The following is a 20,219-nucleotide window of genomic DNA, read 5'->3' as shown; positions in this document are numbered from 1 at the left end:
ATATCGTAGTTAGGTAACTCAATCATCATTCATGCTAACTTATATGAACAAAGGTGTGTTAAATATCTGCTCCCTAATCCCTCCATCCATCATCGTTCAATCCCCTGGTGCCAACAGTCCGTGTGTAGCTTGTCCCGAGACCCCGTCGTGCCGTCATCAGCCGTATAAGAGACATCATGTCCAAACCCTGGCCCTTTGTCTACCCAATTTGCCGGCAATGGTCTCTTCATAGAGGAACATGCGCTGTCTTCGATGGAAGCGGTCTCGGTCAGTGTAGCCGAGTCTTTCCTTTCCCTAGAGAATCCAGGTCCTCACACTCTCCCCCAAAGTCTGCTGTGGCTTGATGGAGTTCTTTCCCCATTCATCCGTGTCCTTGCAGGTTACTGGGCCTTGGCCTTGTTTGCCTCGTCCTACTTAACCTTCATCCTACGATATTCCAAGGGACCCCTTAAACCCTCTAAAAATCGCCCTTGACTTCGCCTGAAATTCTCCCTAAACCCCCTGAAACCGTCTAAATCCGCCTAAAATCCTCGACCTCCTGACTTGCTTGCCTTGGCAAGCTCGCCAAATGAAGTCGTTAGCATTTTCTTCAGCTCCCTATAGCTGACAAGAAAGCTCGTTTGTTCGTCTCGGCTGGTTAGACAGATGCGCTCTTCCGTCCCGACCTCCAACTTGCTCAGGCAACGGAGCATGTGACCCATGTCGAGGACTGGGTTGCCGTTGCTGTCAACTTGGTGGAAAACGTAGTCCCGGAATAGCTTGAGTATGTATCGTTCGCCGTTCTCGGACCAGTTCTGGTCGCCGTTGAATTCGTATCGCTCGTTGATGGTGGCCAGCTTCATCATCAGCCTCGCCACCCTGCCGTTCTCTACCTCCCGCATCACATCTGCGTTGACCTTATCCAAAGCCTGCAGGTTCATGTCGAACGTGGATGTTATCCGGCCGGCAATTCCGCGTACGAATTCGTCAATTCCCTTTTGCGCGGGGGGCTGCTGCGGTGTAAGCAGCCACAAGATGGTGTCTCTCATCTCAACGGAGTATGTCCTGCTCATTTGCTCCATAGATATCTTCAGGTTAGTAAGATGAATCGGTAGCGTGTTGGTCGTGAGGCATAGCAATAGTCGGCCAAATTGGATAAAGTCCTCTTGTTGTACATCCTGGATTGGCCGGCGAGCGTCAAACTGCACAACATCCAGAATGGAACAGGCGCTCAATCTGATGCGGTTCTTGTCGGTCAGGATGATCTTGCTAGGATCGATGCATCGAGCTGCGAGGTTGGCTGAGTGGATAGCTTGGAGAGCGTTGGCGATTTGCGATATGTAGCCCCAGAGGGTGTTCTCGGGAATGGGTGTTTTTGCGGGAACACGGTTGCTGTGGGTAGGAGTTGGAGATAGATGGGCCTCGACAAGGGTCTTTGAAAGTGGAAAGTAGTTCTGAACGAAGATGAGGGAGCTGTCGCCAAATGCACGGGTCGTAAATGCATCTAATATCGAGACCACGTTGCCGTTGCTAATGCGGCGCCATTCCTTGACCTGTCGGATCGCGTGCTCGTTGGTCAAGCGGTAACCTTCGAGCCGCCTCAAGCAATAGATGTGGCCAGTCTTGGTGGCCGTGGCCTTGTAAATCCAACTAGGATATCCAAAGATGTTGGCGTTTTTGCGGTGTGTCGTGTCCAGGGGAACCAAGTTGTGATAGTTATCTAGTTGTGGCAGCTGTGAATTGGGGAGAACCTGGCCGGCAGCCTCAAGCTTCCTCGCAATCTCCTGCCGCTCCTTCTCGGGAAGAAAGAAGTCATGCGGCACACGATGATACGGCATCAGGTCATCCCGCTTCGGGCCAACAGGGAAATAGAGGTGATGTTGAAGGGGTTCAAGCGGTGTCGTGAAGGCGTTTTGCGGCGGGAAATAGCCAGGTCCATGGCCACCGAGGGCGCCGTGATCTTCGGCATAGGGGTTGAACTGAGGTGTGGAAAGGCCTGGATTTACTGGCGGCATTGTAAAGGGGTCATAGGATAGTCCGCTATCTTGAGCGGAACCGTTTGTCGTAGTCTAGACAGTTGGTCAGCTAGGACGGACGGACTAACAAACGGACAGCCGTCATGACCTACAGAAATGTCGAATGTTGGGGTAAATTCGCGGATAGCCGCAGGATTGAACACACTGCCATCGTTCTCGGGCCCGACAGGGGTGGCTGCTACGTTGCTGTTAGTCGGACAGATGTCACTGTCATGACGAAGAGATTCGTACTGCCTAAACCACGTGGAGTGAAAGCTGGAGCACTTGCAGCTTGCGACGAGAATGTGGGCTTCTTGCCGAGCCCTGCAGGTGTAAATGACGGTGAATCAACGTTCAACGTCTTCTTGGAACTAAATAATTCGTCAGTCATGATGCCCTGTGCCTCAATAATTGTTCTCGTTCGTCAGCATGTCTAGGGCTTGCAAAACACACAACGCCAATGCCCAAGACGATGTCGGGTGACGAATTAGATCGAGGCAATGAGCAAGTCTGGGCAATTCTAGAAGCGATCGCAGAGACGAGTGATTGTCGAGAGCTCTGACTACGGTACGGACCAGTCGGAACAGCGCGTTTGTGGGCATTCGAGTATCGGCCGATGAGCGGATATGTCAGGCGACACGACATCCCTCCAAGCGACGATGCTTCCGAGAACGGCGCCTTTCGAGGGAACCCAGGAACCCCAAGTCAAACAAGCCGAGGACGACTCGAACAGGCCGCGGGATCAGAAAACATGGGACACGGGTATCGGCGTCAATGGGCGGGCTGTGTAACTTGTGGCCGCAAACAAGGTTGGGCTGGGTTCGTTGTGTCGCAGGGTTTCTTGGGGATACCAAATGACCAGAGTACGAAAGATAAACCTACGTTTCCGAGTTTGAATTGTTTTTGTTTTGGTCGTGGCTGAATGCGCAACCTTGATCCTCGTATCGGCAGTGACCGTAGATGAGAACGTTTCGACATAGTGTATCCTTATTCTCTGGTAGGGCTGGGTCAGCTCGAATGGAATCGCGGGGTGTTGGGTTGGGATCGAGAGGGTACGAACCGCGTCCCTTGGGTCTTGGGGAGCCGATCTGGCGTCGCAGATCGGCTGGTTGGTATCGCGACGTCGCCATGGTCAATAGTATATAGTGATGAAGATAGAGCCGTCCCCGTGGTCGGATTTACGACGTCTACTGTGGTGTGCATGTTAGCGGGTGCGTAGCCAAGAGTGAGACGGGTGCCGTCATGGGACGACGGGTGCAAAGCAAGATTGCGAGAGGCGAAGGAACCATACAAGGCGCAACTTGCAGAAAAGACCAGTCAAAGAGAAAGGAACACCGACTTGACTCTGGCAAGCATTTCCCATGGCTCAATTGATCGAGGCGACCGGCCGCCCATATGGAGGAAGGAGACGAACGGCGGGGTCGGACGGGCTGGCGGGAACAGCCCTAGCAAACGACGAGGAGCCAAGGACAGTGTTCCTGGGCGAACAAGGCGCGGGCCGTCGCCTCTTGAAGCGGGAGCGACGACGTCGGGAGGAAAGATATGCAGGAGATGGAGAGAGTGTGGATGTGGGCGGTGGGGGGAGTTTTGGTGGAGGAGTCGTCCGTCGCGCGCGGAGACAGTTTATTAGTTGGGTTGGGTGAGAAGGCAAGACGGGAGTCGTGAGCCAACCCAGCGCCGCGCTTCGAGGTACTGTCTCAGCTAAACTCTATGGCCAGGTACATATGCACCCCCCCGCGCCATGACGCCAATCGTGCTGCCCGTTCCAAGAATACAATATTCCGAAGAATACCCCCCGATAAGCAGCGCAGCTGGTACCTTTACCTTGGTAGCTCTTGACGCGGTCCGATGCCACCATTCGTCACTGCTCTACTTAGCTTCCGGCGGGCATCTTCTCGATCCTCGACCACCGGATATAGAGGATAAAGTCAGCAACTGACTCGCCAAAGTAGCAACCATTTCTTGCGCTTTTCGTTCGAGTTAGAGCAGTGGCTTGCTTTTACTCCCATACACTGCGTCTATTTGGCAAACGGGTCACCGGGCCGACTGCTCGCATGCACATCCAAACTGTCCAGGTGGTTCTTGTCACGGGTGTCACCGCAAAACACCAAAGCCGAAGTTATTCTCCTACATATTCGCCAGCTACCCCGAACTTATTCTGGACCTGTATTGGCGCATCATCCCCTGATTTCTGATTTCCGTCACCAGAGGAGGGGCACCTGGGACACAAACCGGCATCATGGCCGAAGCCGACATTGACTTGGGACAGTTGTCCTCTAGTCAGCAAGAGGCCCTCAACCAATACACCCAGGTCACAAATCAGGAAGTTAGTGATGCTATTCCGCTTCTTCGGCGGTCTGAATGGAATGTTCAGGTATGAAACGAGCATCCCCGACTATACGCTCCAACAATCTGACCTCCGGGTTTACAGATCGCCATTGCCAAGTTCTTTGACGGCGAAGCTCCCGACCCCATAGCTGCAGCGCAACAAGAGATTCCTCGGGCGACGGCGAGACATGAAAACCTTCAGGAGAGTTTGTTAGCATCGTCTGCCCGATCCCCCCGAGCATCGCCAAGGCAGCGCACCGACCCAGCTCCGAGAATCGTCCCCCAGAACCCCGTCACCGGGCGATCGCCCTGGATCATAGGACTTGTTCTTGCACCATTTGGCTGGGGATGGAGGGCGGCTTCGACTCTGTTCCGCACTTTGATATATGTCTTGTCTTTCTTGCCCGCATCGATCCGACCTCGGGCGGTGACGAGTAGGATATCGACAGGTTTCCGGGGTACCAACGGACGCCGACCACTTATGCCGCGAGATACAGCTGCGAGATTTAAACGGGAGTTTGAGGAAGAATATGGAGAGAACGAGCTACCCTTCTTTGAAGGCGGCGTTGCCCAGGCGCATGATCTGGCCAAGAAAGAGCTTAAGTTTATGCTCGTTGTGTTAATGTCCCCCGAGCACGACGATACCGAATCTTTCGTCAAGGACACCCTGCTCTTCCCAGACGTGGTCGATTTTATCAAGGATCCCGCAAATAACATTATCCTATGGGGAGGAAACGTTTTGGATTCAGAAGCATATCAAGTCGCCCAAGAGTATGTGTGCACCAAGTTCCCGTTCTCGGCACTGGTATGCCTCACTCCCAAGGAGGGTAGCACCCGCATGGGAATAGCGAAGCGACTTGTCGGACCTATGCCGCCGGCGACCTACCTCTCAGAGTTGCGAGCCGCTATCGAGAAGTACGGCGCCGACCTGGAAGGGGTAAGGGCAGAGCGAGTCGCACAAGAGGTGACGAGGAATCTGCGAACTGAGCAGGATTCTGCATATGAGCGATCTTTGGCTATTGACCGAGAACGCGCACGTCAGAAGAGGGAGGCAGCTGCAGCTGCGGTGGCAGCGGAGAAGCGGGCTCAAGAGGAAGCAGAGGCAGCAGCAAGACTCGAGGAGAAGCGACAACAATGGCGAGCATGGAGGGCCACAACTATCGTGGCCGAGCCTCCTGCCAGCGATAAGAGCGTTGTGCGGGTTGCACTCAAGATGCCCGAGGAGTCAGGTATTGGCCGAATCGTCAGACGCTTCCCCCAAGACGCTTCTATGGAAGACCTATATGCCTTTGTGGAGTGCTACGAACTTCTGCAGGAGGAGAATCCAGAAGGAAGTGACAAGCCGGAGGAGTACGAGCACGAGTACAGGTTCCGAATCGCATCGATTCTCCCGCGGATGGTGTACGAGCCCACGACCACGGTGACGATGGGAGAGAAGATCGGGAGATCAGGAAACCTCATCGTGGAGGACATATCACCGGACTCGGATGAGGAGTCGGGGGACGACGACGACGATGACGAAGATGAAGAGGCGGAGGGGCAACAGTAGGCGAGTGCCAAGGAAGCATGATGGGGAGGTTATCTGTGACCCATGAGTCTTGACATAGCGGTAAAGCGTCAATCTAATCCTTTCTGAGGGATAAATGTTGATTCAGAGTGGAGTGAAGGTGTAGACGGCGGCCTCTTGACGTGGGTGTGGAAGTGTACGACTGCTCCCTGACAACACCAGGACAAAGTGTTGTGAGAAATATGCCGACAAGTCACCATGTTTGCCATGTCACAAGGGAACACTGAAGGACAGATGTATCCAGTCCCATGGACTGGAGAAGGGGGACATCATCACGTCTTGTGGTTGAAGCTAACCACGATCCATCCATACAACCGTCCAGAGCATCAAAGTGCATGCATGATGCGGACCCTCTATGCATGTGTCTATTGCAAAGGGACCACCCTGCTAAACCGTCTAGAGCACAACGACACGCGTTCTCGTCAAGAGGAGTGTCTTTGTCGACGTCCATGACTTGACAAAGCAGCAATTCCCACTTCAAGAGGCGAGCCAAGAGTGAAGTGTCATGTGCTTCCCTGAGGGGTTGATTGCGTAGGGCGATGAGGCTGTGCAACGGCCGGCCGCTAGCAAAAGATGGGGACGTCTTGTCCATATTGTCTTGGGGGAGGGGAGTCGTTCTTCATCAGAGGCCTCAACTTTAAACCGACAAACTTATTCAAGAGAGGGGAACGTCGGAGAAAAAAGGTTTCGACTTTGTTGCTACTAGCAAGATCTTTCTTCTCTGTCGGGGACTGTTTGTCAGCTCCCCTTGCTAATCTCCTTTGCTGTCAACTTTTAAAGGTGACGCACGGGGCTTGGTACCTACCTACCTATTCGAAGACCGCGCCGCGCATCACGGACCCTGGACAAGTCCGAAACTTGGCAATTTAGAGGGAGCCTACGAATACAGAGGCTGTATCTCGTCAACGACTGATCGGCAGCCTTCAAGCAACATTCTTTGCTTCACTTGAACCTCTTCCTCTTAACCACCTCCTACCTCTCTCACCGTCTGGGATTGCTTCCTTCTCGCTCATCACCGCCAAGCGACACACACAAGACCCTTGCGAGTTCTCCCCCCAGTCCTGCTAATCCCAGACAACCGGCGCTCCAATCAGTCGACGCCCGCTCCAACAACAAGAGCCAGAGCCCATCGTAGGCCTTCTCCCAACCAACATCACCGCTTCTGAAACTCGCAGCATCCCCCTCGGCGCTTTCCCTATTTGGTCGTTCATTTCCCTTTCAAACATCCTCTTAATTCTTCCTCTTCCTCCTCCGCGAATACCTTTATTCGAGCTTCTAGGGAAATCAACAACTACCTACCTGTCCTCTAGCCGACCTTACTCTCTCCTCTCTCTCCTCTCCCCCGCGTGCTCGCGCGCCCCCCAAAACCCGCTTCCCACCGCAAGCGCCGCCCGCTGTGGCGCGAGCTCGAACCGCAGCCATGAAGTCTCTCAAGGGCCTCGGCGTGAATAAGATGCTCGGCAGCATTAGGAGGAAAGCGAGCAACGTTTCCAACCGTACGTTTCTCCCCGTGCGTGCGCGCATCACGGCGAAACCCCAAACGTCCCGGACACAAAACACCACAGAACAAAACGGCTGATGGGATGGAGCATCTACAGGCACCTCTGACGGACCCTCCGGCTCCGGAGCACCACCCAGTGGCACAACACCAGCCGGAACCCCCGAGGCCACGGCTCACAACAGTGTAGTATGTTACGAGCGCGCCGCCTATATCGTCCGTTCTGGCCATCGCTGACCAGAGCTTAGAAAGCATTCTGCGAGTCTGGAGGCACCAGCAAGGTAAGCATGCGCACCGGAAGCTCCGTCAAGTGTCCAATCCGCTAACACGCTGCGCAACAGAGCGATGAAGTCCTCTTCCTCCCTCCGATCGTCGATGCCGCCGAGTCCTCCCCGGGCGCTGCCACGGAATGCGCGCGCCTCATCCGCAAGTACATGTCCAAGGAATACCTTTCGCGGCCTGCGTGGCAGTACAACGCCATCATGCTCATGCGCATCCTGACCGATAACCCTGGCTCGACCTTTACACGCAATCTTGACCAAAAGTTTGCCGACACAGCCCGCGCGCTGCTCAGGGGTGTGCGCGACCCTAGTGTGCGCCAGATCCTGATGGAGACACTGGACGACTTTGAGCGCACCAAGATGGATGACGAGAACCTGGTGATTCTGGTCACCATGTGGAAAAAGGAAAAGGAGAGGGCTTATAAGGATTTCGGAGTATGCCTGTTAAATGCGCCTTTGGGAAAGATAAAGACTAACATGCTTTGTCAGGGACAACCACCTCAGCAGATGATGGGACCTCCAGGGGCATACAACACCCCTCCTGTTAACCCGCACTCGCAAAACTACTTTGCGAGACACCACACAAATAGGGCGCTGCCTGATCCCGTAGAACTGGCCAGCCGACTCGAGGAGGCCCGAACATCGGCCAAGCTCCTCGAGCAGGTCGTCATGAATACGCCTCCCACCGAGATCCTCAACAACGAGCTCATCAAGGAGTTTGCCGACCGGTGTTCGAGTGCTTCCCGAAGTATCCAGGGTTATATGGTGTCCGAGAACCCAACCCCTGACAACGACACCATGGAGAGCCTCATCGACACCAACGAGCAGCTTCAGACAGCATTGAACCAGCACAAGAGGGCTGTTCTCAACGCCAGGAAGCAGATGGGCCTGGGAGAACGAACCGACTCGCAGTCGCCCGCAATTTCTCCTCAACCTCAGACCAATGGCTCCAACAACCATTTCAGCGACCACGCCTCACCCTCAGGATCAGGATCTGGCGGCTACCCATACCCGGACCACAACGCCAACGTGAGTGGCAAGGGCAAAGAGACGGAATCTTACACACCGCCCCCTGGTCCACCTCCGAGGGCCGGAGAGGCAAGTTCGAGCAAACAGCCCGACGAGTCTCTTGAGAACCCCTTCGCAGACCCCCAACCAGGCGGTTCGTCGAGTCACGCCGGTCCCAGCACGACAAACGATTACCTGGACCAGCGCCTCGCCTTTGAGCCCTTCCATCCCGGCTTCCAGCCGACTGATAGCTATCTCGGTCGCCAAGACAGCGCCGTGGGCAAGGTGCAGATGCACGGTGGAGTGCCGGCTCAGAGCCCGGCTCCTACAAGCCAAAACCCCCCACGACCGCGGGTGGACGAAGTCTCGGACGACGACGATATCTATGATGCGCCCCGCGATAGTGCGCCTACAAACAAACAGCCCTTGTACCGATATTAGTCGGGGGCCTCAATCTTGGCGTGATGGACGGTATTTCAAGATGCAGGCGGCTCTGTTTGCATTGCATCCCTGAGGTTGTCTTCCACGATCCATGGGCAGCAACCTGGGTCGCTCGACCCAAGGAGACAAGAAAACACAGATGAGAAAAGAGGGATAATGGATTGGATCGACTCGTTGTATTCTCGTATATGCATGAAATGGGCGGCTGGCGCGGCGAAAGGGCAGATTCCCATAGCGTTCTCTTTGAGTTGTATTGTTACTCTACCCTTAACCATGTTCAAGGTGTGGGCATCGGCCCCTCTGTCACTTTTTTCTGCTCTGCTTGTCTTAGTCTTTGTCGAGTTTGCCGCTGATGTCTCCGAGGTTGTAGCAGGAATCGTAATACTCGATGCATTGCCCACCAGAGTTTTGATCTCCTTCAGGGGTCATGGTGGAACGGCCAACCTTCAGCTCACCGTGTCCGGTGGCCGCACAGTCACAACCGGTCGAGGCCATGGCGCCAACGCGACCAACGAGCAGTGATTCATTCCCCTCGGCCCATGCTGGGATCACATGAAGGTGTGGTTACTCTCATGATCTTGTGTGTAGACGCCGTGTGGCCCATGATCCAGCGGGCTGGGGCTCGAATGCAGTCAACGGTAAGGGCCGGAACGTTGGGCAAGGGGCAAGGAGGCCTTGCATATCTAGTTATGGCTCACCGCAGCTGCAAGTCTCGGACTCGACGTCGTGGCCGACGTCTTATTAGTAAGGACAGACAGGCTGCTCCTCTGCTTCACAGTAAGTAGCACAAGCCGGGCCGAGACCTACCTTGCCGGATGAGAAACATCAGGTGGTCCTAAGACAGCCCTGAGGCACACGAGTAAGTTGTCCCTCGAGGCAAGACAGGTCGAAACGACACGATACGACACGAAACAAAACGAAACAGATGGAAAAGGACTCAGCAGGCGACAGAGGGGGAAGCACATGGGAGAGGCTGCCCACCCACCTACGGGTACGGTGCGGTCCCAAGGTGCTGGAAACGATCGTCGCCCGGGACGAGCAGTCGGGATATCTAACGGGTTTGGGTATAACGCGGCATCGAGTTCTTGTTTTCGTATTGGTGAGTTTGCATGCGATTGCCGTCCGTTGCAAGGCACCTGCACTTCGCACTTGGGCCTAATGCAACCATCAGCAGCTCTGCTGAGCCAGTCGCATTTTACCATTGGGAAAATCCACAATTACAAACCTAAACTAGCAGGTTGACAAGTTGCGACGGGACGGCGTTTGCCGCTTGGAAGAACAACCCCTGGACACTTTTTTCAACCTCATCCCATCCCACATGTTGGTAATCTGCGTCGGCATGGCTCGTGGTGACCAGTATATGGTCGTCGCGTAGCGTTTGGCGAGTGACACGGCAGCCGCAGGCTCAGCTTCGAGTACGTGATGGGGGACACGCAGACATGTCGGTGCAAGGTGACGGGGTTTGACTTGTCGTCTGCTTCACAAATCTCGTTGTGGTCCCTTCTGCCCCGCCATTGAGGGGATACGAGATGTAGAAACAACGGTTGTTGGCTGCAGAGTGTAGTTCAAGACTTGGAGCTCTTGTCTGGTGGGTGCAGAGGGAAGTACTGACCCGCATGGCGGAGAAAGCTGGCCTCAAGACGAAACGGTGCAAGCAAATGATCATATGGACCGGCATAGATGAAGTAAGCTCTAGTGCAAGAGTTGATTAATGCTTCATAGTGAGGATGAATGATGCAAGTTGGTGGTGTCTGATGGTGACGTTGGAGGTGTAGAAGGAGCAACCCGAATAGGAAAGCACAGGTGCTGCCCATGCTTCCTTCCAGAACAACACGGACGAGGTCTGAGCCAACAGACACGAAACCCTCCTCACATGACATGGACCAAATCTCACGGGATATTGAACATTGTCGCTTTTGGCAAGCTGCATCTCAGGCTAAACAACATACAGCATCATCAGCGAAGAAGCCACAGCTCAGATCATGGAAAGAACCCAGCTTGTACAGTATAGGTCAAGGATCCGCTGCCCGGACGGACCCAGAACGGCGTTCAAGAATCCATCCATCGGCGACGGAGAGATGCCCGTCCACCCACGCCAGACTGGACAAGCAACGGCTATGCACGCTGCAGAACCAGAGGCCCGGGGATCCGCAACCGTTGCCATGTCCGTCTGTTGGCAGGCATGGCGCACCGCACCGCAAGACATGAAAGAAGAAAGGACAAGGGTCCAGCGCCTAGCAGAAATGCGATTGACTGACACCCCCGGCCGCCGCGGGCGTTCTGACACGGGCGATTGGCTCCGGAGAAAGACGCCATGAGGGGCGACGGTTCCCTTCAGAGTTGGACCCAGTTTCCCGTTTTGGGAGATTCTTGCGAATCGTCTATCAGAACTTACTACGGGCCATGAGATTGAAGGGCCTAACTCCTGTCTGTGTGTGTGTGTGTGTGTGTGCGCGCGCGTACGAGGCCAATAGCCAGATCGGGGACTCGTCCGCGCACCGCGTCGATGCACCAGAACTCGGTGCGCTGCCACAGTCGATCTGTCGGTGGGCGAGATTTGATTTTGGACTTGGGTCGGTTGTTGGATCTGGCGGCATCTTGGCCGTTGACGTCAACGTCGACCTCTGCCAACACGAGATATCACGGTCGTCTTATTTCTCCTGCCGCCCCCCGCCCGCGGCCCGTCATGGACATGGACAGGATAGATGGATGGTCATCCTGGGTGTCCAAGACACCTGAGGCTGAGGATTACATGGACTTGACGGAAATGTCTCTTTTCTCAACGCCATGACCGGCTGTCTCGCATCCTCCTCCTCTCCCATACATACAGACATACAGACAGAGACGCCTCGCGCCGCACTATCACACGACTCTTTTCCCTGTACTTGATGTCGTTTTACACACCATGTCTCTGCTTTTGCCTCTCGATTCGTCCAGACCCATTAACCTTTCCTCGGTCTCATGTCCTCCTCGCAGCTGAGTCTCCTCCGTCATCTCCCCACCTGGAACCCTGGCTTCTTCATCTGCACTCCGTGGCTTCGCCTTAGCCTCTCTCCACAGACAACTCACCCTTGCCTACCCGATCTTGGTCCCCTTGGCTTGGGCGGCTCCGTCATCTCCACAAGGCTCGAGGCTCCCTCAGGTCGTCCGTCTGTTCGTTAGGTTACCCCAAGACGGACCGACGTGGGTGGTGCTCGAGAGTCGGAGCTTCTCCCTTCATCTACCTGGCTTGGTCCATGTCTGCTCCGTGAGATGCCAATGCTCCCTCACCTTCTTCTCTCGTTTCAGTCCCCTGCCCCCATCTCATCCCATCCCACGCCCCAGCTGCTCACAACCTGCTTGACGGGCATGCATACATACCCGTCCCTGTTCCTACAGTATCCTGGGCCGGACAGTGCATGTACATAACCCTGTCACATAGCACTCCACTCGTCCCGACTTTGGCTTGCCCGTCCATCCTAGCAACCAACCCTGCTATAGTTCCGTCGCCTCGGAACTGCATTGATAGTACGGCCCTCCACTTCTTCAAGAGCCACGCCGCTTCTCATCCCGCATCGAGCTTGACCGTCTTCGATCCTTCGTTACTTTGTCCCCAAGAAGGCTAGTGTCATCCATGAGCAAGAGCGTTTACACGCGGTCTACCCACCACCAGTCGACTTATACATACACTGGGTCCCTCCTCTTCTTTGCCCATAACTATTTCGTTGCTTCTTTATTACCTTGACTGGTCATTTTTTAATTAACCATGCCCTCTTCAACCGAACTCATGCTCTCAACACCCTCCATTACCCTTTCCTACCCCAATCCTCCAACAAGAGCTCGCTTCTCGTGTTCCTTCAGCACTCCTCGACGTATGGCCGCTCCATCCAGGCCAGCTTCTTCTCTCAATTCCTCCTTCAACCGCCTCAGCTCGGAGCTCCTGGTCCTCATCTTTGAACAGGTATAGACTCTTACAGACCCCTGTTTCCATGTGAGAGCCCCTCACTAATAGCTCCGTTTAGCTTCGGGATATTGATACGCGGTCCGTCTTGTCTGTGCGTCTAATCTCAAAGAGGTTCGATGCCATAGCCACACCTACGGCCTACCGCTTCCTGACTTTGAACGAGCATCTCGTCGCTCCAGACGCTGAGCAACAATACCCCAATGTCTTTGATCACATTTCTCTTCACACAAATCATGTCGTCGTTCCAAGCAACCTAGACCCCGATGGCATCTCAAGGGTGTTATCGTGTATCAGGAGGTTGAGCTCCATACGGTACTGACATCGTCCCTGCAACTTCACTTTCCCGCTAACAAGTTCGCCGGCAGCTGGCAATACATCGACAGCGACATTCACGCTGCTGGCATGTGGCTGCCTTCTGATCTTCTTAGCTCGAATGACAGCAAGTTCAGGGACACCAAACTCCACGTTGAGGACTTGCCCATGCGAAACTTTGACAGCAACCTGGGAGATGTCTTCACGAAAGCCATTCCCGCAAAGCACCTAACAACTTTGAGACTGGCGAACCCGACTCCAGCATTGTCTACTCGACTTAGCTCACTGAAGAGTCTTCTTGTCCAGGCTTCACAGATTAGGACATTCCACTATGAGGACCGCGGACAGGGCACATGCTTCAACTTTCTACCGAGAGACCGCATGCCTGCCTTCACCAACCTGCGCCTACGATCATACGACTGGAATCATGCGGCAGAGGATGTTCGGAAACACTGGGACTTTTCCCGGATAGAGTCCCTTGAACTGGTCTCTGTGCCCGTCTTTCACTTTCTGAGATCTGTGTCTTTCAAGGACTTTGCGAAGCTACACTCGCTGCAAGTTGAAGACTACAGCGCTCACCTACCGGACAAGAGAGAAGATGCCACAGCTGGACTTTATCTACTCATCAAGAATCACATTCGGGCACTCGAGGTTTTGGATATTACCTGCCACACCAAGCTCTTTCCACTAGATGCCATCATGAAGCATCAGCGCTCATTACGGGTGTTCCGATTCCGGGATCACACTGGGTTCTCCGAAGATGACGAAAGGTGCCCGACCTTGCTGCCAAACGACTTGGCGATGCTCTCGCAACGGCTGCAATCTGTTCACACGCTTGAACTCGACATGGACGTGAGAATGTGCAATGCGACCGCATTCCTGCGAGCAGTTTGTGCTTTCCCGGCACTCCATACCCTGACCCTTCACGTCCAAACAGTGGTTCAGCCTTTTGAAGATATAGCTCCCGGGAACGACTACGACTACGAAGCAGCGATGGAGACTTTCCGCCTTCTCATTCAAGGGAAGCATGCGATGAATTCTTCCGCCTCTTGGAAGCAGATTACTATTAATGTCGGGGGCTGGAGGCGTGTTATGGTCCGGAGACTAAGCAGCGCATGGCGAAGGCAGAACGAAATGGGCATCTACGCTGAAAGATGCTTCGTCCTTGAGAACGATGCTTGGACCGGGAATATCGCGGTGCGGGAGGAGATGTGCGTGGAGAACACAAGCCGCGGGGGAAGTCCAATTCCATGATGGTTTCAGATGAGCCCGAGTCCTCAATGCATTGACACTCCCCGACGATGGCAGTAACGAGAGAGTAGCGGGTCGAAAATCGGCATGAAGCCAGCCTCACGATGATCCATTGCATGTCACGAGCCGTGACGAGTCGTGTCACGAGCTTGGACCTCTGTCGGGCTAACAGCATGATGCTTGGTGTTGGGCAGCTGTGAGGCTGACGGTCATGGGCTAGCACGCATTGAACCTGTCAAGGAGCATGGACAAGGTCAGGTTCATGACTTCTAGAATTAATCTAATGCACGGGATGATCAATGCATACGCAACGGATAGAATGGATATGAGATGGATGATTCATGATCAACATGTACCGCAAGAGATTGAACGGCCCATGCCGCTACGCCTTGATTCACGTTCAAGTCGAAATTGAACCATTCTGACATGATTGACTTGTTGTCTACCTTGGATGCCTCGTAGCCACAGCTGTTCGCATCGAAGCTAGAAGCCCCGCAGCATGCGATGCGAGGAACTCGCTGAACGCTCCAGCGGGGAACGACTGGCCAGTTCCGCCCAAACGGACAAGAAGGAATGGAACGACAAGTATTGCGAACTTTACGACACAAAGCCAGTGCGAGCAGTAGTGACGACCCACGCGGAGATGGACCACTGGGCGTTACCAAGTGCACAGACAACCACACCTAGCGATCGCAACAGCGAGGACCTCTCATCGGTAGAGATGAAGCGACCCAACAGCAGTTGGACAATCCCGAAGTGACATGCTGGTGATTAATCTCCCTAGGCGTCAACTTGAACTGTCTACTCAACACGCATCCATAGCTTAGCTACTTCAAGCATAGGGTATGTCAGTACATACGTGGCCCATAGGTTGACCTGATCCAACTTCTCTGGACAAATAAAGCCCGTACACCAGGTCAAGATGGATTCAAAGCAGGACATGGGATCTATCGAGCTAGCCAACGCCATTGTGCACCATGAGTTCACTTTCATTGCTAATTGAACCATTTGCTATGCAATGATGCTTCTCACAAGTTGACATTGGAGACTTACCAAACTCACATCGCACAGGCACCACGACATACCGCAATACAAAACACCACTACCGCTTCATGATTGGCACAGCAGGGAAATTGGCCAACATCCTTACATTTGATACTGCTCCCAATCTCTTTAATGCTGCTTTAAAGCGAGGTCCCCCGCATAACTGCCATTCCTGTCATCACCTAGGGGAAAACGAGCCACTAGATCATTGCTTAAAGGGCTAATGTTTGACTCATGGGGCAGGAACGCTTGAGCTGAGCGTAAAGGCGCTTGGTAGAGGCCGGTACCAGCGATGCCACGTACCCTGCGACCTTCTCAAGCTCTTCGATCTTGGCTCCTGTATGGCAATTGTCAGTCAGTTTGCTGGGTCATGCGACTCTTATTGACCGCAGTGCACGTACATGACCCCCATCCATGAGTTGATCTTGTTCTGGTGCTGCTTCCTCGCCGCCTCTTGGACAACAATGTGATCAGTCTCTGGTCAGTCTTTCTACAACTATAATCACTACGTTGTAGAGTCTCTTCTAACTATTTGTTTTATTCTTATGCTAAGTTCTACCTAAGCTATGAATGTGCGTCAAATTTTCGAGTTGACATGTCCAATATCCGCCCCCAACTCCTACAGAGGCCATCTTGTCAGGCACAACGAGTGTAATTCCTTGCGACCGATTGCATACCTGCCTCCCTTGACTCGAGTCAGTCGTACCCTTCTGTTTCTTGAAACAATACATCCTCTGACGTTCTTCGCATCCTCGACGATAGGAAAGATAGATAGGTGCTGAGCTCAACTTTGAGCTAGAGAGGGGGGCCTCCTTTCACCTCCCCGCCCCTTTTCTCACCGTTGCCATTTTGTCCTGCCCTCCATCATCATCACCATCTCCTCCATGTCCATTTTCTCTCAAACATTGCTGTCCCAATACTCCGACGTGTCCATGCCTATTCGCCTACTACCCTATGATGCTTGCTGAACCCATTACCCATGACCCAAAGAACAAACTACCTAACAACCATCAAGCAGCAGCCAGAATGAAGAAAAACCAGCACGACAAGCAACAACCTATCCAGGCCTCCAGAACCCCAAGCCACGCCAATTCCTCTTCCTCGGAGAGTGTAGCCCCAGTATCTTGGTTCAAAAACCGGCGGGTTTACCTCCGAGATCGCCCCTGGCAGTGTCCATCATTGTCAAGCCCGCACAAACTCCCTCTCGTCCCATTCCCCAAATTAAAACTCCCATCTCGCGGTTCCAGCAAACATGCCAAACCTCCAATAGCCAACAACGACGAGCGAACAGAAAAGACGAAACCCTCCAGAAACACCTCACTCGAGATTCACATCCACCGAATACTCCCCCAGCCTCAACTTCTGACACTGCGAATCATACAGCTCCCCCTCGCGAACCTTGTTGGCCACGATGTCAGCCCTCGCCGGGCTGTCCTCCATGAACTGCCGCACAAGGTCAACCGGCACCTGCGAGTCGTCGCAGAACCGAAAGCCAAAGTAAAAGATGATCTCGAGATCCATCTTCTCCAGGGCCTCTGCCACGAGGAGCCCGCCGTTTCTGTGGATGCCCTGCCACTCGTCGGCAAGTTGGGAGCTGTCAAAGTGAGCCTGCTCTCGCTGTCGCAGTATGGTGATGAATTTATCAAGCTCCTCGACGTGGTATTCATAAAACTGACGCGAGGCGAGGAGCTCTGGGGAGTTGCTGACGAGCCACAGAGGAGGATTGAAAAGCTGCAGAGGCACGACACGACTCCATTCCCAGCCCAAGACGGCAACGATGCGCATATCATCATCGACAATGATGTTCCGGTCAACAAGGTCACCGTGGCAGAGCACAAAGGGCTCGTGGTCCAGACTCTTGTCGAACCACCGATAGCGCACGAAGCGGTCAAACTGGAATAGGTAGTACAGAGTCTGCTCGGCGTCGTCGTGGTCTTGGGTCACGGCAGGACTGCTGTAGAAGGTGTTCCATGCCATGGCCAGCAGTAGCGACACGTACTCCGTAGCTGTGCGCATAGGGCCTCGAGGGCCGCGGACCTCTCGTACGCGCGAGGGCTGTAGGCCTGCCAGCTGCTGCAGGTTGAATTCTACCGAGACAGGACCTTGGAGGACGTCGACCTCGTCGTCCTCAGACAAGGCGAGAACTCCAAGCTCTGAAAACGTGAGTCTTCGCAGCTGCAGGTATATGTCGGCCAGGCCTTGGTACAGAGTGGTCCGCTTCTCGACCGAAAGGCCCTGGATTCTCACGTCCGAGAGCGGCGTGCCCTCGACGTACTCGAGGATGACAAACGAGGGGATATCAGCGTCGTCCTCGTCATCGATATCCGGTGCTATGACCCTAGGGATCGGTATCGCCGTCTGAGACACCAAACTGCCACAAGACCCATCCGTTAAACCATGGTCTCATAAGGGGGGTAACTCGATGGGAGCTCTCAACTGCATAGTCACCACCTCTCTCTCGACCAACTGCTGGGCGTCAAAGGCCAGGCATGGCGATATCGGTACGCGCACGACCCAAGAGTCGCCGTTGGCGAAGCGCACGTAGTAGGACATGATGAAGCGCCCGCACTTGGGCGGCTGGAAGAAGTCGCACTCATCGCCGTCGTGGTACGAGCTCGCGAGTCGCAGGATCGAAGACTCGTCAATCGTCTCGATGAAGCTGTCGCGCTCCTTCTGGAGGCGGTCTTGGGCTATGAGGTCGACCATTTGGAGAAAGCGATGCAGAAGACAAGATGGGTTGATCGGGGACCATCTTCAGCTTCAGCTTCAGCTCTCCTCTCCTCTCGGGCGCATGCAGAGTCGGAATCGAGTTTGCCCGCAAAACCGTGATTGGCTTATCAAGAGCCTGTGAATACGAGATTTGCTGCTTAGCAAGGCTCGGCTTGATTCTGTGTAACAAGACAGTGTCCTTGAACGAAGGTCTGGATGTGAACACGATGCCTCAACTGATCAGCATCAAGATATCCAGGGACGGGAGTTGTCTGACCACGAGGGTCATGTTGGGTGGAGAATGACCACGCGAAGCAGATGATCCATGTGGAACACAGATAACATCCCAAGAAGCAGAGTTGACAACTCCAAGTTGAATAGTCGCTTGACCACACAAGAAGCCATCATCTCTCCCAACACAGACAGTGTCACGTCTCTCCCCTCCCCTTAACCCCCGATAAACTCCTGGCTCCATCTGCTCGCGTAGCTCGTCCGTACTAAGGCCAAACCCCTGTCGCCTGTTGGTCCATCCCTTCCCACCCGCGCGGCCCTTCCCGTCCCTCTCTCCCGCAAATGCTGGGCCTTTCCAACCCTCACGATGCATCACGGCCGACAGGCTCAGCCTCGACCCTCGCCAACGTCCAGGCTCCAAAACAAGTCGCAAATCCAACATCTTTTGGCCCAGAAACGATCCCGTCGTCCCTATCCAGATCCTGACCCCTCACACAGTGTGGAGCGTCTCCCTCCCCCGGACCCCCGGCCCGGCCCAACCGCTGCCCTGCCCGCATTAGCCTCTTTGAGGCGACGAGGAATGGCTCAAGCGAGACGTGCCAAAGTGGGAACCTGGGGAGCGCAATGAGACAAGGGCGACGAGTTGACGCTGTAACGAGCTCGACCGCCCAGATATCACCAGCGCAGTCTCTGGGTGGGTGTTGCGAGTTGCAGGGGGGAGCAAGGTAGGCTTGGGGCCTCGCTGTGAATTTGGCTGGAGCCAGAGGGACCAGTAGTGGACCAGAAGAATCAAACAAATGAATAGTAGTAGACGGTAGATATGAAGGCCATGCGAAGAATAGAGAGAGTGATGTTGGTCCAAAGAAGCTGTTGACAAGCAACCACCTATACGGGCACTTGGATCATAGCTCCATTGACTATATTGTGCCTCGGGATACCCCCAGCAAGACGCCAGACCAGTGGGCATGCTCTAGAGCCTTTTAGTCGCTCATTCTCTCTGCGCCTTGCAACAGCAAAGGCGGCAGAAGGGAATGCTCGCTCCCAGAGCCCGTTCCAACGGCCCAGTAACGATCATACCGACTTCTCCAAACACCTTCAGCCAGATCCAGCTTCAACTATGAAGCAGCACCGAGAGTTGATTGCTCAGCTGCAAATGTGGAACCCTTCTAGGCCAGCGACAGCCGGCCAACATCCAGCTATGCCATGTATGAGCGGCAACAACCAGTCTTGAACAGGCACAACACTCGTTGTTTCTGAATGTTACTCGACGATAGAAAGCAGCTCAGTGGTATTGGCACTTGCACCATATCCTGCTGGGCTTGTCCACAACTCAAATCGTCGAAAGCTTGTCACTAGACAAGGCCATGGGTCCAGTTCGCTTAGATAGTCATGCGCAATGACTGTCCAAGTCAAAATCCAACGACGCCAAAGGAGAAAGATAGCTCAACGGCCAGCTCTGAACAACTCTTCTCACATCCCCCATTCCTATTCTCTTCATGCTCCTGCTCTTGTATAGCAAAGTAGCTAATCTGCTATTCTTTTAGCCCTTATACACATCGTTCGTTTCAAGGTCGCCCCCGTTCGTTCGAAGTCTTGGGTCGAAGTATATCAT

General features: G+C 54.1%; 5 protein-coding genes across 5 annotated transcripts; 3 read left to right on the top strand and 2 right to left on the bottom strand.

Moving 5' to 3' along the window:
* Nucleotides 1-521: 521 nt before the first annotated feature.
* NCS57_00445800 (PAN2-PAN3 deadenylation complex subunit PAN3) lies at nucleotides 522-3,124 on the bottom strand (the record flags this gene model as incomplete). The annotated part of the gene is made up of 4 exons (XM_053054418.1): nucleotides 522-2,048; nucleotides 2,108-2,193; nucleotides 2,247-2,365; nucleotides 2,877-3,124. 4 exons carry the CDS (start codon nucleotides 3,122-3,124, stop codon nucleotides 522-524), a joined length of 1,980 nt encoding a protein of 659 aa, XP_052916578.1.
* A 1,109-nt stretch (nucleotides 3,125-4,233) lies between these two features.
* Nucleotides 4,234-5,871, top strand: NCS57_00445700 (uncharacterized protein; the record flags this gene model as incomplete). The annotated part of the gene is made up of 2 exons (XM_053054417.1): nucleotides 4,234-4,368; nucleotides 4,426-5,871. 2 exons carry the CDS (start codon nucleotides 4,234-4,236, stop codon nucleotides 5,869-5,871), a joined length of 1,581 nt encoding a protein of 526 aa, XP_052916577.1.
* A 1,438-nt stretch (nucleotides 5,872-7,309) lies between these two features.
* On the top strand, nucleotides 7,310-9,117 carry NCS57_00445600 (GAT domain-containing protein; the record flags this gene model as incomplete). The annotated part of the gene is made up of 5 exons (XM_053054416.1): nucleotides 7,310-7,385; nucleotides 7,479-7,576; nucleotides 7,636-7,668; nucleotides 7,729-8,103; nucleotides 8,158-9,117. The coding sequence occupies 5 exons, from the start codon at nucleotides 7,310-7,312 to the stop codon at nucleotides 9,115-9,117; spliced, it is 1,542 nt and encodes a 513-aa protein (XP_052916576.1).
* Nucleotides 9,118-12,862: 3,745 nt separating this feature from the next.
* NCS57_00445500 (uncharacterized protein) lies at nucleotides 12,863-14,626 on the top strand (the record flags this gene model as incomplete). The annotated part of the gene is made up of 3 exons (XM_053054415.1): nucleotides 12,863-13,057; nucleotides 13,119-13,372; nucleotides 13,426-14,626. The coding sequence occupies 3 exons, from the start codon at nucleotides 12,863-12,865 to the stop codon at nucleotides 14,624-14,626; spliced, it is 1,650 nt and encodes a 549-aa protein (XP_052916575.1).
* Nucleotides 14,627-16,984: 2,358 nt separating this feature from the next.
* On the bottom strand, nucleotides 16,985-18,373 carry NCS57_00445400 (APH domain-containing protein; the record flags this gene model as incomplete). Its single annotated transcript, XM_053054414.1, has 2 exons — nucleotides 16,985-18,038; nucleotides 18,087-18,373. The coding sequence occupies 2 exons, from the start codon at nucleotides 18,371-18,373 to the stop codon at nucleotides 16,985-16,987; spliced, it is 1,341 nt and encodes a 446-aa protein (XP_052916574.1).
* Nucleotides 18,374-20,219: the final 1,846 nt, after the last annotated feature.

Source organism: Fusarium keratoplasticum, chromosome 3 (genome assembly GCF_025433545.1).
Source record: "Fusarium keratoplasticum isolate Fu6.1 chromosome 3, whole genome shotgun sequence".
NCBI lineage: Eukaryota > Fungi > Ascomycota > Sordariomycetes > Hypocreales > Nectriaceae > Fusarium > Fusarium keratoplasticum.
This window is presented reverse-complemented; position numbering and strand designations above follow the sequence as displayed.